This window comes from Populus trichocarpa, chromosome 6 (assembly GCF_000002775.5).
Source record: "Populus trichocarpa isolate Nisqually-1 chromosome 6, P.trichocarpa_v4.1, whole genome shotgun sequence".
Lineage (NCBI taxonomy): Eukaryota > Viridiplantae > Streptophyta > Magnoliopsida > Malpighiales > Salicaceae > Populus > Populus trichocarpa.
In genome coordinates, this window is record NC_037290.2 from 7,130,915 (window position 1) to 7,143,833 (window position 12,919).

The window sequence follows — 12,919 nt, forward strand, 5'->3', positions numbered from 1 at the left end:
CCGTTGGTTTTATCAATGTCTACTTCTATCTCTATAGTTTAAAATCTTCTAATGTTACCCTTCTAGTTTCCAAAAAGCTCCCAGTTACCCTTAACTTGGATTTGGTTTTTAGGCTCCCTCATTTTCTTTAAATCTTTAAGTTGAGATACTACAGCATAACATATATGGGTATTTGAGAGGAAAAAGAGAGAAAAACAAGAAAAAATAACTTTACAAAAATTAGAAGGACAAAATTGAGAAATGAAGACTATGGGAGTAGAAGTAGAACATTGCTGAATCTATAAAGGCAAAAATACACTTTACTCTGAAAAATGCTAGTTTTTAAGCTTTGCCCGATCTTATAGAAATAAATAACGGCTAGCTTGATTCTTTTTGTGTTTTAATTTTTTTTAAAAAATTATTATTTTATATTTTTTTAATATATCAAAGTCAAAAATATTTTTAAAAAATTAATAAAAATATTATTTTAATAAATTTTCAACTCAAAAACACTTTAAAAAACAATTATTATTATACTTTCTACCCTACCATAAATAAAAAAATTAAAACGCAAAAACCCAAAAAAACCCTTCAAACACCATCCGAAGTTCTTACCACAAAAAAACAGAAAATTTGAAAACGAGAGAGAGCGAGAAATGGTGAGACAGAGGTTGCTAAAAAAGGCAGAAGCTGAAACCTGAAAGGCCCTTTGCAATTTATTGCCCAAATACACACAACACAAGTAGCTAAAGCCTAAAGCTTGCTGGCTTCAATAAAAACTTGGGATCCTCAACAACCCGCTTTCTCCCCCTTTTGTGAAGTAGCATTCGACCACTTCCGGTAACTTGTAGACAAGGATCAGCACCAGAACTGATGCAAACCGTTTGATTCACTTTCTCTCGTCACCGTCTGATCATTTTCATTTCTTTTTTTTCCCTCTCTCTAATCAATGGGAGCCCGCTGCTCCAAATTCTCTCTCTGCTGGTTCCAGTCTCACCTTAAGGCTTCAGTCCTCGAATCCTCCGATCTCGGTAATTCAAGCCCCCTGTCTCTTCTACGTCTCTGTTTTTTATTTTATTTTTTTGTAAATGAGGGGTAATAGTTGGGGTAATATTGTCATTCGGTGCAGAAAATGGGGGCAAAAGTGACAGAAATGCATTCCCGAGTTTCACCGAGTTCAGTTTCGAACAACTGAAAGCAGCCACGTCTGGGTTCTCTTCGGACAACATAGTATCGGAACATGGTGAAAAAGCTCCGAACGTTGTTTACAAAGGGAAACTAGACAATGACCGTTGGATCGCCGTTAAACGATTTAACCGACTCGCCTGGCCTGATTCTCGCCAATTCCTCGTACGTTCATTTTAACAGTTTTTTTTTAAATGATTTCTTTATGTTTTGTTAAAATTGTGAGAAATCATTAAATATACTCTTAAGTTAAAAATGGATTCGGTACAAAATGTAATTTAGGAGGAAGCGAGAACAGTGGGGAGTTTGAGGAGTGAGAGATTGGCGAATTTGATAGGATGTTGCTGTGAAGGAGAGGAGAGGCTGCTAGTTGCTGAGTTTATGCCTCATGAAACCCTTGCTAAGCATCTTTTTCACTGTAAGCACTTCTTTTCTTTTGAATTTTAATGTGTTTGTTTTGGCTGTTGAAATTCTTTCCTTTCATCTTTTGTTGTTTGTTTATTGCTAGGAGACCCTTTTTGCCCTTTTCTTATGGTAGCCAAAAATTCCCAACATTGAAAATTAGTTGATCAGATTTGATTAGGGAATATAATGGTATTTAGGGTTAGAGTTAATGAACTTTGAACTGGTTTCGTCCTCGTATGCTTTGTTTGAATTCTTGATATTTTGGTCATTACAGGGGAGAGCCAGCCCATGAAATGGGCAATGAGGTTGAGGGTAGCCCTGTACTTGGCACAAGCTCTGGAATACTGTTGCAGCAAAGGAAGGGCGTTGTATCATGATCTCAATGCCTACAGGATCTTATTTGATAAGGTAAGTGTGGTTGTCTGCGATGTAGAATCTTCTCTGTGCTTGGTTCATCCACTGTATTGTGTCGGTCCTAATTTTGGTCCAGCTGTTGACAGGATGGTAATCCTAGGCTATCTTGCTTTGGCCTCATGAAGAATAGTCGTGATGGCAAAAGTTACAGTACAAATTTGGCTTTCACCCCGCCAGAGTACTTGAGAACTGGTAAAGACTGTTTGTGTCTGCGTCTGAACTCATGATCACTATAAACTGATATGACCTTTGCGTACATAAATGGATCAGTTACCTCTCAATCTGATTAGTTTTGGGTACCAAGGGCTAGGGAAAAGGTTGAAAATGATTAAATTATTAGAAATGGTTGATGATAAAAATTGTTCCGTTATCCTGGCAGGTAGAGTGACGCCTGAAAGTGTAGTTTACAGCTTTGGAACCTTGTTGTTGGATCTTCTGAGTGGCAAACATATTCCTCCAAGTCATGTAAGTTGTTTGCTTTTCTTATGCTGTAATAACCCATCTTATTGGTTTCTTGGTCCCTTGTAGTACGGATGAACTATTGTTATTCGCATTGTGATTGATGGTCATTTAAGCATAAAAAACTTGAGGATTTCCTCCACTGCCTGTCTTCTTTATAGGCACTTGACCTGATTCGTGGCAAAAATTTCCTGATGTTGATGGATTCTGCTCTAGAAGGCCATTTTTCAAAAGATGATGGAACAGAGTTGGTTAGATTAGCTTCCCGTTGTTTGCAGTATGAAGCTCGTGAAAGGCCAAATGCTAAATCCCTTGTCACTGCACTTTTGTCACTTCAAAAAGAAACAGAGGTATATAAAATAGTTGGCTTTGCTGTATGGCTTCGTGGAGAAAGGCAGGCATAGTTTTCTTAAAATTAGGCCTGCTTCTGCTGGGTTGAAAAGTTTGTAAATACGCCTTTTTCTTATCAAATATTGTTTTAGCAGGTCCCGTCATATGTTTTAATGGGCATCCGACAAGAAACTGCATCATCAACTCAGCCTTTGTCATTGACTCCTTTTGGTGAGGCATGCTTGAGAACGGATCTCACTGCTATACATGAAATACTGGAAAAGATTGGATACAAGGATGATGAGGGGATTGCAAATGAGGTTTGCCAACTCTTGTTTGTAATTGATGGTTCATTTTTGTTGCTAAAAAATGTAACCATATTGACGCCGGAATCAATAAAATAGCAAGATTAGTAGTCTGTGTCACATGCATATCAAGAGTGAGCGAGCTGAAGGAAAAGGAAATATGAGTGGTTTCCACATTTCGTTGCAATAACACATGCATATCAAGAGTGAGCGAGCTGAAGGAAAAGGAAATATGAGTGGTTTCCACATTTCGTTGCAATAAAAATAAAACAAATAGATAAATGAATTGTTTTTGTTTTGAGTCATGCCACTTTGCCTTGTAATAGTCATAACTATGCCCTGTAAGGCCAGAACAAAGTCCTATTGATTTATTGTACAATCAATTAAAAACACTGTCTACGGTTGTAACTATTATCTCATGGTCTAACTGTTAGTTTGTCCATACTCAAAAAATAAAAAAAACGTTAGTTTGTCTACCTGTCAATTAAAAACCATGTCTACAGCTCTTAACCTTTTTTTTCCCCTGGATTTTGTGTCTGAATCTAAAAATTTCATCCTAGGAACTAGATACCAGGGTCCTTTGGGGAGGAAGTCTTATTATGTTGCTCTGGCCCCAATATGTAACCTGTTTTTAAATGTTTGCTTAGCTCTTAATTGTCTTCCTCTTTCCTTGCAGCTTTCTTTCCAAATGTGGACTAATCAAATGCAAGAGACCCTGAATTCTAAGAAGCATGGAGATACTGCTTTTCGAGCAAAGGATTTTGCGACTGCCATTGATTGCTACACTCAAGTGAGTTTCCCTTGTTATGTCGAATCTGGAATCTGTGGTTTAGGATGGTTTATTTTCTTATTTAGTTACAAGCAACCCAACACGAAAAATTAGTTCATATTCTGTAGCTATAAATTAGATAAGACTACCCATAGAAACTGACATTATATATCACCGTTATAATTCTTCATTGATAAGTTAGTATCATTTTGTCATAGTTAGAGAAGAAAATTTTCTATTGGATTGCTTAGCAGACATGAAGAACTATATTTTATGAACAGAGAACAAGAGATAAATCTTATCCCTTGATAAAATTTTAATAGTGCCTACATCAAGTTAGGGAAATAAATTGTTCTTGCCAAAGCTCTTAATACCTTGTACAGCTTGCTGCTAGCAGGATAGCACCACTAAATCGAGCCTCTTCCACAGATTTATTGTTAGCACTGAATCTTCTTGTTATAAAATATGGGTTCGAGTTTATCCTCTGCATCCTGATGGCAATAGAACTTTATGTTGGCTTGTGAAAGGAGAATAAGTTTTCCTCCTGTCTTTTGCAGTTCATCGATGGCGGAACCATGGTGTCACCAACTGTGTATGCTAGGCGTTGCTTATCTTACTTAATGAGTGACATGCCACAAGAAGCTCTAGGGGATGCTATGCAAGCCCAAGTGGTGTCTCCTGAGTGGTCCACTGCCTCGTACCTTCAAGCAGCTTGCCTTTTCAGCCTTGGAATGGAGACTGATGCACAAGAAACACTCAAAGATGGCACAAACTTGGAAGCCAAAAGAAACAAAAACTGAAAGTGTATAGGTCTTTTTTTTATTCACTATTTTGGTAATTTTGTGTAGGCTCATGTATGTATTCTTGCTTCTCATTTTCTACATACATATTTTGACCTTGTGTCAAAATTACAGTATTCTTCAATTATTTTTGTTTGAGTGGATAAATTATGCTTCTGCAGTTCAGTTCTTTAATCTTTTGAGTTTAGTAGTTGATTAGTGAAATGCAAGATTCATCGGGGACACATCACTGTGATTTTCGTCAAGCCAGGCCTATTTGAAACCGTTTGTCATTTGGGAACGCGGTTTCGTGTTCCAAAAAAATTCAATTTTTTTTTTGTTTTACTAAAATTTAAGATGTTTTGTGTATGTTTTAGATCGTTTTGATATGCTGATGTGAAAAATAATTTTTAAAAAATAAAAAACATTATTGGCATGCATTTCAGCACGAAAAGTTATTTGAAAAACAACCAAATAACAATGCCAAATACTCTATAACTGTGGCCAAGACTTGAATTAAAATAAGAGAGACAACGTTTGTCGTCAAGCAAGGCCTATTTGAAATCGTTTGTCGTTTGGGAACGCGGTTTCGCGTTCCTAAAAAATTCATTTTTTTTTGTTTTACTAAAATTTAAGATGTTTTATGTATGTTTTAGATCGTTTTGATGTGCTGATGTGAAAAATAATTTTTAAAAAATAAAAAACATTATTGACATGCATTTCAGCACGAAAAATTATTTGAAAAACAACCAAATAAGAATGCCAAATACTCTCTAACTGTGGCCAAGACTTGAATTAAAATAAGAGAGACAACGGACATTTTCGTGGTTGCTGGATCTTCAAAATGCTGTATGCGGGAAATCTGATCAAAATTTTCTAACAAAATCAAAATGGGGTTTGGGGATGTCTGTCATGGACATAACTATATCTCCATAGTACGAGGCATTATAAAGAAAAACTTGACCATAAAAATAACAGCATTTAGATGAATCAATGCAACCTCCAAACACCTATAAATATTTTTCAAGGCAGAGCTATGAATCAACCCAGCATCAGGACACCTACGAATAATTTTCAAGGCTTTCAAAGCTCTGGTAAATATCATTGTACGTCTATAGATCAACATAACTCCTACGCGTATTAAAGGAAAATATTATGATTGCCTATAAAACCACATGAAGCACTGAAGTCTTCCTCACTCATCACACAACAATCTCTGCAAGCTCTTCTAGATTACTTCGCCTTTCCTCTAAAGTTATTTCCTTTTCCTATTCTCTCAACCCTCTTCTACAGAAGTTTACGAGGATGGCACATTGAAGTGAAAGAGCCACGACAGTACAAAAGCAAATACCACACAAGCAAGCAAGAAATTCAGGAAGCGGTGGCCTTGCCAAAAGCTTCGAGTTTCTGCAGTGGGAATTGATGCTGAGACTGCTGTCGTAGCGGTATCCATGCCATTGTTTGTCTCATTCAAATGCTCGATTGATTCTATGTCACTTGCTAAAACAACATTGCGTGCAGTCGAATGACAAATCTCACAGGTCCTGGTACATACCAAGTGAACCAAATAAATATAGGTGAGAGATAAATACCAGAACATATACGAGACTAATTTTAATGACAAAAGGAACTAATTAGACATACCATGATAGTTGCCACGGATTAGGAATTTGAAATGAAAGTTACATGCAAATAAATACTGCTAATTGATCATGTAATATGGACTAATGCAACCCCTAAAAGGAATATAGCTCATGTAGTTCATCTGTTCAGCGAGTACAACAGCAGAAGGCTTAGAACAGCTGGCAAAAAATAGATGCCTGGTCCAGATAAAAGGAGGCTAGCTGGCTAACTGCAAACTAGAATACCAGGTAAAAGAGACACCAGAAATGAAAGAGAGATATTTGAAAATCATATGTCGATAGAACAGTGATTTTGGAAATTTTACCCAGGAACATATGAACAGTTAAAACCTCAAATTCAAAGCATAAAGAATACCTATTGCGATTGACAAACAAAGAATTTGGTGATAGATTAAGGACTAGAGATACCACTGTATTACTATCAAATAATGGATAATTTACATTGAACCTCCACAATAGCCAGATCCCATCACTTGTTCCTGCACACAGGTTTTTTTTACATCATTTAACAGTATTCCAGCAAGGAGAAGTAAGATCAACAGAAGATCCTTGCAACCACTAAATGCATGCATCAACAAGCACATGTTGGTGCTTGAATTAACAGTTTCGAATGTTCAGTTTTCCCAGGTTGTTCTAAGTTCTAGCCAGAAATTAAAGCAATGTTAAATCCACGAGCACACCAATCAACTGTCTACGTCTAATATGTTTAGAAATGAATGTGTTAAAGCGGATACCAAGATAATCCATTTCACCATGTTTTCGGGGTATGGTATCAACCAATTTGCCTGATATAGACACGAGTGACAGATAAACACTGATTGTGAAATGCAACCATGAGTTTTAAGATTCACAGATATCAGGAGATTTCTACCGTCATTCAGAATCCTATGATGCTTAAATATTGTCTTGGGACGTCAATTATCATTTGTTGCTAACCACATCAGACGAAGAGGAAAGTAAGGAATCTGCATTAGCGATTATACAAATACAAATATTAAGTTGCGCACCTACAAGTAATTATCTTTAATCTAGGTATCAACAAGAGGAGGAGATTCAGAAAGGAGCATTATTTAGATTCCTAAATTTCAAAAAAGCAAAGATTGGCAAGAAATTGTCGGTGTAGCTAGACATTTCATTGGGACTGGTGTCTTAAAGCTGTACTCTTTCAACTTGTAAATAAACAGAATCTCCTTCCACTTTCCCTTTTATTCATCATAATTCTTAACTTCCACACTATGCTTCGTATCCCATAAACTAAGCAGACAGCAATCTAATATCCAAAAGCCTCAAGCACTGAACCCTTTGTCCACTTTGGTGAAAAATAGTTACTATTATCCCTTCATGAAATCCCGCTTTAGTGCATCATTTACACTTTACAAAACTCATCAGGCAACTTTGATAATACTACTAAGAAGCACAAAGCCGATATTTACCATTTCTCACAAACAAAGAAAATTAAACATAATCCAAAATTTTAGCCATCGTACCAACACCGCGAATAAATATTCAAAAAAAAAAAAACAAAAAAAAAAACAAAACAAAACGGCAAAAGAAAATTAACCAAAGAAAACAAAAACCAGAATTCAACCTTGTACTTACTTGTTTCCCCTAATCCTGAACCAAGCTTCTGCACACTGTTTATGAGCAGCAGCTAAATCATTCTTACAAGAGCAACCCAATTCAATAGGAACGCCTGATTCATGACTATTACTCTCCAAACCCAGATGGCAAATCCTACAATCTCTCTCCACTTTACTCAAATGCACCTTTATTTCAGGTACCCTATTCTCAATCTCCACCTCCACTGAACAATCAGACACTGAAGACACCCTCCTAGAATCCAAAACCACACCGTCTATGCCCTCAGGTTCAGAGACACAAGCGAAACTGTAATCATCATAAGACCCAGCAGTGGTTGAATAGAACTGAGAGTAGCAAGACCCATTTTCTGCATCAGAAAAAGAACTGATATCACTTCCAGCAACGGAGCAGTGGTGTGTCCCTTGCTCTAAATCCAGGTGGGACATTTCATGAACTGACATTTTAAAGATTGAGACACAGAAACAGTCAAAGGATGGAGTATAAGTTTGGCAACTTTTTGGATGGTTTTTAAGGAGTTCGACATAAACTCAAAGGATTCGATGAAGTGGGTATTCTTGTATTAGGTGACAACAACAGCTGCAACTCATTAACGTCACCAAAATCAATAATTTGCAAGAAAAGAAAAAAAGCCAGTAATTACAGAGGTAGGAGACTTATTTATGTTGATTATCATTATCAGAGGATGTAATAATAGGACAGAAGGTTGTCCTTTTAAGCTCACAGAGACAAAACACTGGTGTGCTTTTGTTCGTATAAAACTTGTGGTTTGGACCTCAGACAAACTGCAAAGCTACTACAGAGTCCAGAGACGTGAAGTGGGTGTGCAGAGAATTTGCGAGGAGATTTATTATTTTCGTTTTATGATAATCAAGTGGCGCTACACGAATCGAATAAAAGGGAAAACTTTAAATTAGCCCTCCAACCATTAATAGATTCTCATTCTAGTCCCCCAACTACTGATCTTATCGATTGTATCTCCCATCTATTGACGGGGTCCTGCCGTTACCAGCTTATATATATCGTTAAACGTTATCATTAGCCACTACCAAACCCTTTTACATCCTCCACCGCCATTTTTAGCGTGAAAACCGATCATTTCAAGCATCTTTTATTTACCACATTATAATGGATTTACCTGTTTTTTTTTAATTGTGATAATGTTTATTTTTAAAAGTTTTTATTAATCTAAAAATAAAAAAAGTTAATTTAAAATAAAAAAAATTATTTTTTTAAAATATTTTTGAAACACAAAATTTAACAGCCTTTTACACCGTAGAATCTACCTAAAAGATTAAAAAAGACTAGCCCTTCAAATCTTTAATTAGTGGAGGTAATGGTTAAGGTTTTATACTCTATCTCTATCAAAAAGTATATACTTATAATCTTTCATATTCATATCGAATAAAAAATCTAAATAATCATGAAAGTGGGTACAGAGGGGTGTGATACTGCATTTTCTAAGTGCATGTATTTCAACTGCATAAGCTGACATCGATTAGTGGTAGGGTCCAATTAAGGAAATATCTGTGATGGGTCCGATTGGTAAATTTACTAGTTAGGGGATTATATTGAAAATATATTTATAGTTGGGGAACCGATTCAGGTTTATTTAAAATTCATGCCGGGAGATTTGGCTAACGGAATCTAGGTCCAATATATATTCGGTACGGTCTGATGGAATCAAGTTACTGTGATGTGCAAGATCAAACTGTCATATATCGTTTTCTTATAACATGAGCACCTTCACATTTTATTATTATTATTATTATTATTATTGAAGCAAGATTCTAATATTAGAAAATGCTTGTTGTTCTCTAAATTTTTGGCTGTTTTAAGTAATCATCATGTTCTTAATCAAGTACACAATTTATTCTCATAATAAAAAATACACAAATTATTCTCAAAAGTATACAAATTATCCCCTTTAAAGGTGAGTTTCAAAGCCATATTTATTTCATAAATAAGAAAAAAAAAACCCTTCAAGATTTATGCTATATTTAATGATAGCTAATGTATGTTAGGTCATATTAATTCTTTTAGATGGATTTTCTAACTTAATTTTTTATAACATAATTAAATATAAAAAACAACTTTATGAATTTATTTCTCAAAAATCAATTCATTTTTCCGCAACATAGCCTTAAATTTAAGACCACCATCACCTTATTTCTAAAGAGTAATGGCAATTTCACAAGAACATGAATCCAAAATCACTTTTCTAAAAAAAATAAAAATGGTATATTAGATGAGTGGGTCTTGTGGGGGTATTTGGGACATGTCTTTTGCTTTTTATTTTTATTTTTATTTTTTAAAAGAAGAAGAAGAAGAAGGAGAATTAAGCGGTTATTAAAGGGTTGATTAAGTTAGTCCTTGTAATTAAACAAGAAGTAAAAAATGGAAAACACTAATTATATAAGGTTTCAGTTTGATCAATACGCTAATCATTATGTACGCTTAAGAGTGAAATGGGAGTCCTTTTCATGTCACCATTCATTAAAGAAAATGAAAAAGGAGTCCTTGTAGGTCTTTGTTTAACCAATACGCTACTCAGTTGTATTTTTGCCGTGCAATTCTTTTTGTTTCTTTATGAATAAGAAAAGCAGTGAGTCAGGCAAAGCAGTCTTGAATCGGGCTCGCTTATTATATCGTGTCATGTCATTGGATCCATAATCTGCACTGAAATTGTCCCTTTCATTTAACGGTGGATATGGTGGCGTGCTTCAAGAGAGACGTGAGGCATAACATGTGATTTGTTTCGCCTGGGACACGAAGCAAGCAGTTGACGGCGAGCACTTGGACGGGTGCGGTGCCACTAATTATATATATAAAAATTATCTTGATTTAATAATTTGCAGACTCAAATTATATTTTATTTAATTTTTATTAAATTAATGAAGATGATAAGATTTAAACTTGTGATTGATTGGTTATTTAAATTATAATACCATGTCAAAGAATTATCTTAATCTAATAACTTGATTTTTTAAATGAAATTTTAATATATAATTTATATTATTTTTTAATATAAATAATATTAATTATGTATTGAAATGGTGGCTTTACGTGAACAAATGAAAAGGCCAGTAGGAGGAGGAGGAGGAGTCGTCTGGAAAATGAAATATAAATGGGGGGACGACGGAAACCTAAAGGAGCAAAATTCCAAAGCCGAAGGGTTCGAAAGAGTTATAGAAAAAGAAAAGAAAAGAAAAACGGAGACAATAAGATATATAGATAAAGATAGAGCTTAGGGTCGTCTCATCGACGAGGATTTTGTAACGGGCGGCAAATAATGATCGGACACCTTGGTAGGTGGGTCCGGTCACTACTTGAATCCTCCCACTCCAATCTATTCCCTCTCCTAATTTGCTTGCCGCAGGAACATTTTTGGCAAGTGGGAGCAAAATCGCAAGCTGTTGTCCTCTTCTGTGCCTGCTCTGTCCAAGCATCGTGGCAAATAGAGTATGCTACTTGTTCAACAGATATTCATCACCAAGGATTTGGACTAATCCAATAAAATTTCAAAGCAACAAATTATCACCCTTAACACCCACCATGGGGATCGAACTGATGTGTACCCACATAAATTACTGCTATTTTTTTAAAACAACACCCAAATGAATTAATGCTTGTTAAATGGATTACCTAATCTTTTGTCTGTTCTTTTTCAATGGTCACTTATGCCTACTCTGGATTAGGTTACCTGACAAAAAGCACGTCAAGCTTGTGAAAGAATAAAAGAGAAGAAGGTTTCGCCAACTTCATCGTGTACTTATATTGACTATAATATATAGATACAAGGTAACTAGATAAGAAGATTAATACATCACTTGAAAGTTATCAAAATGCTATCGGAAATGATTTATACAACTGAGCTAATATTAAGTATTTGTAGGAGAAGAAATAACTTGTGGTGAAGGTTGAGTAACTAGAATCCTAACAGGATCACTAACACCCCCTTGGAGATTGAACACCTTTAATTTGGACCTCAAGAAAGTACGTAAACCATAGTGCGGTTTGTCCCTTGGTGAAATTACCAGCAAATGGAAGAACGAACTACTTTGAGCGTTGGAGAATGGATCATTATTCCTTCCTGGAAATATGTTTTCATAAAACAAATAACATGACGTGAAATATATACCTTTTGATTTTACAATTCTAGACAATGATATCCTTTTTTGTTATTGGAATAACCAAGAAAGATATCTCGTTTATTTCTAAAGGTTAACTTGTATAGTTGATATGGTCTAAGAAAAGGATAGCAAGAGCACCCAAAAGTTCATAATATGGAATAATTTGGAGATTTATTATGTAGAATATTAAATGTCAAACCTCCAAAAAGTGCAGACCAAGAGCTAGAGATGTTCAAACTTCAAATTTGTACCCTTCCAGTGCTCAAGAAGGCAACGCGCTCAGACTGGTTAGATAAAAAAATCGCAAGCCTATTTTTAAACGGCCTCGAGCCTCATTCTACGTGAGCGCGCATAAAAAATACCTTCTTTTAATAACCTTTAGTTCCCCCTGTACTTGAAATGGAGAAATCCTGTGGTCTCCCCTTGATTTATTTTTCTTTCTAATTCATCAGATTTAAAAGATAATTCATCGAATTATATATACCTCAATACTGTTGACATTTTCTCGTAAGCAATATATAGCGGTATTCTTCCATTAGTTTACAACCCAGGGCTATAATTATGAAATTATTTTCTTTTCTATACCAAGATATGTATTTTGAAGTACGGAAAATTAATTAGCACTTTTACTAATGGCCGTGACAAAGGGATCATGCATATCATTAACAATCGTAAATCACATGGATGAGTTTAAAAGTAATGATAATAATAGAAATAACTTTAAAAAATAGAAAAACTAAATAATTAAGAAATAAAAAAACGGAGAGACTAAATATACATGCATCAACCCTCTCGCGTACTTGTTACCAGCTGAACCAGACATTTTTTGGTAATCTTATTCTTTCCTCCTCAAGAAATCTCCTCACAGCTTATTCAACACATACATGCATATATACATGCTAACATTAAAGTAATTGTG

The 12,919-nt window shown here is 35.2% G+C and overlaps 2 protein-coding genes across 2 annotated transcripts; one reads left to right on the forward strand and one right to left on the reverse strand.

Annotated features, from left to right (window-relative positions):
- The first annotated feature begins 577 nt into the window (after positions 1–577).
- On the forward strand, positions 578–4,820 carry LOC7468028 (serine/threonine-protein kinase BSK6). The gene is made up of 10 exons (XM_002308159.4): positions 578–1,010; positions 1,109–1,329; positions 1,447–1,582; positions 1,844–1,977; positions 2,070–2,175; positions 2,363–2,448; positions 2,604–2,792; positions 2,928–3,092; positions 3,754–3,867; positions 4,404–4,820. The coding sequence occupies exons 1-10, from the start codon at positions 929–931 to the stop codon at positions 4,644–4,646; spliced, it is 1,476 nt and encodes a 491-aa protein (XP_002308195.2). The 5' UTR covers positions 578–928; the 3' UTR covers positions 4,647–4,820.
- Positions 4,821–5,584: 764 nt separating this feature from the next.
- LOC7468029 (uncharacterized) lies at positions 5,585–8,714 on the reverse strand. Its single transcript, XM_002309067.4, has 2 exons — positions 7,868–8,714; positions 5,585–6,169 (listed from the first exon to the last, which is right to left on the reverse strand). The coding sequence occupies exons 1-2, from the start codon at positions 8,308–8,310 to the stop codon at positions 5,923–5,925; spliced, it is 690 nt and encodes a 229-aa protein (XP_002309103.1). The 5' UTR covers positions 8,311–8,714; the 3' UTR covers positions 5,585–5,922.
- Between the last annotated feature and the right edge of the window lie 4,205 nt (positions 8,715–12,919).

Excerpts from the sequence above, each read along its gene's own strand:
- LOC7468028 (XM_002308159.4), top strand. The coding sequence starts at position 929 with ATGGGAGCCCGCTGCTCCAAATTCTCTCTCTGCTGGTTCCAGTCTCAC. Across the intron at positions 1,330-1,446 it reads CTGATTCTCGCCAATTCCTC|GAGGAAGCGAGAACAGTGGG; the intron begins GTACGTTCATTT and ends AATGTAATTTAG. Across the intron at positions 1,978-2,069 it reads ACAGGATCTTATTTGATAAG|GATGGTAATCCTAGGCTATC; the intron begins GTAAGTGTGGTT and ends AGCTGTTGACAG.
- LOC7468029 (XM_002309067.4), bottom strand. The coding sequence starts at position 8,310 with ATGTCAGTTCATGAAATGTCCCACCTGGATTTAGAGCAAGGGACACAC. Across the intron at positions 6,170-7,867 it reads TTCAGGATTAGGGGAAACAA|GACCTGTGAGATTTGTCATT; the intron begins GTAAGTACAAGG and ends GGTATGTACCAG.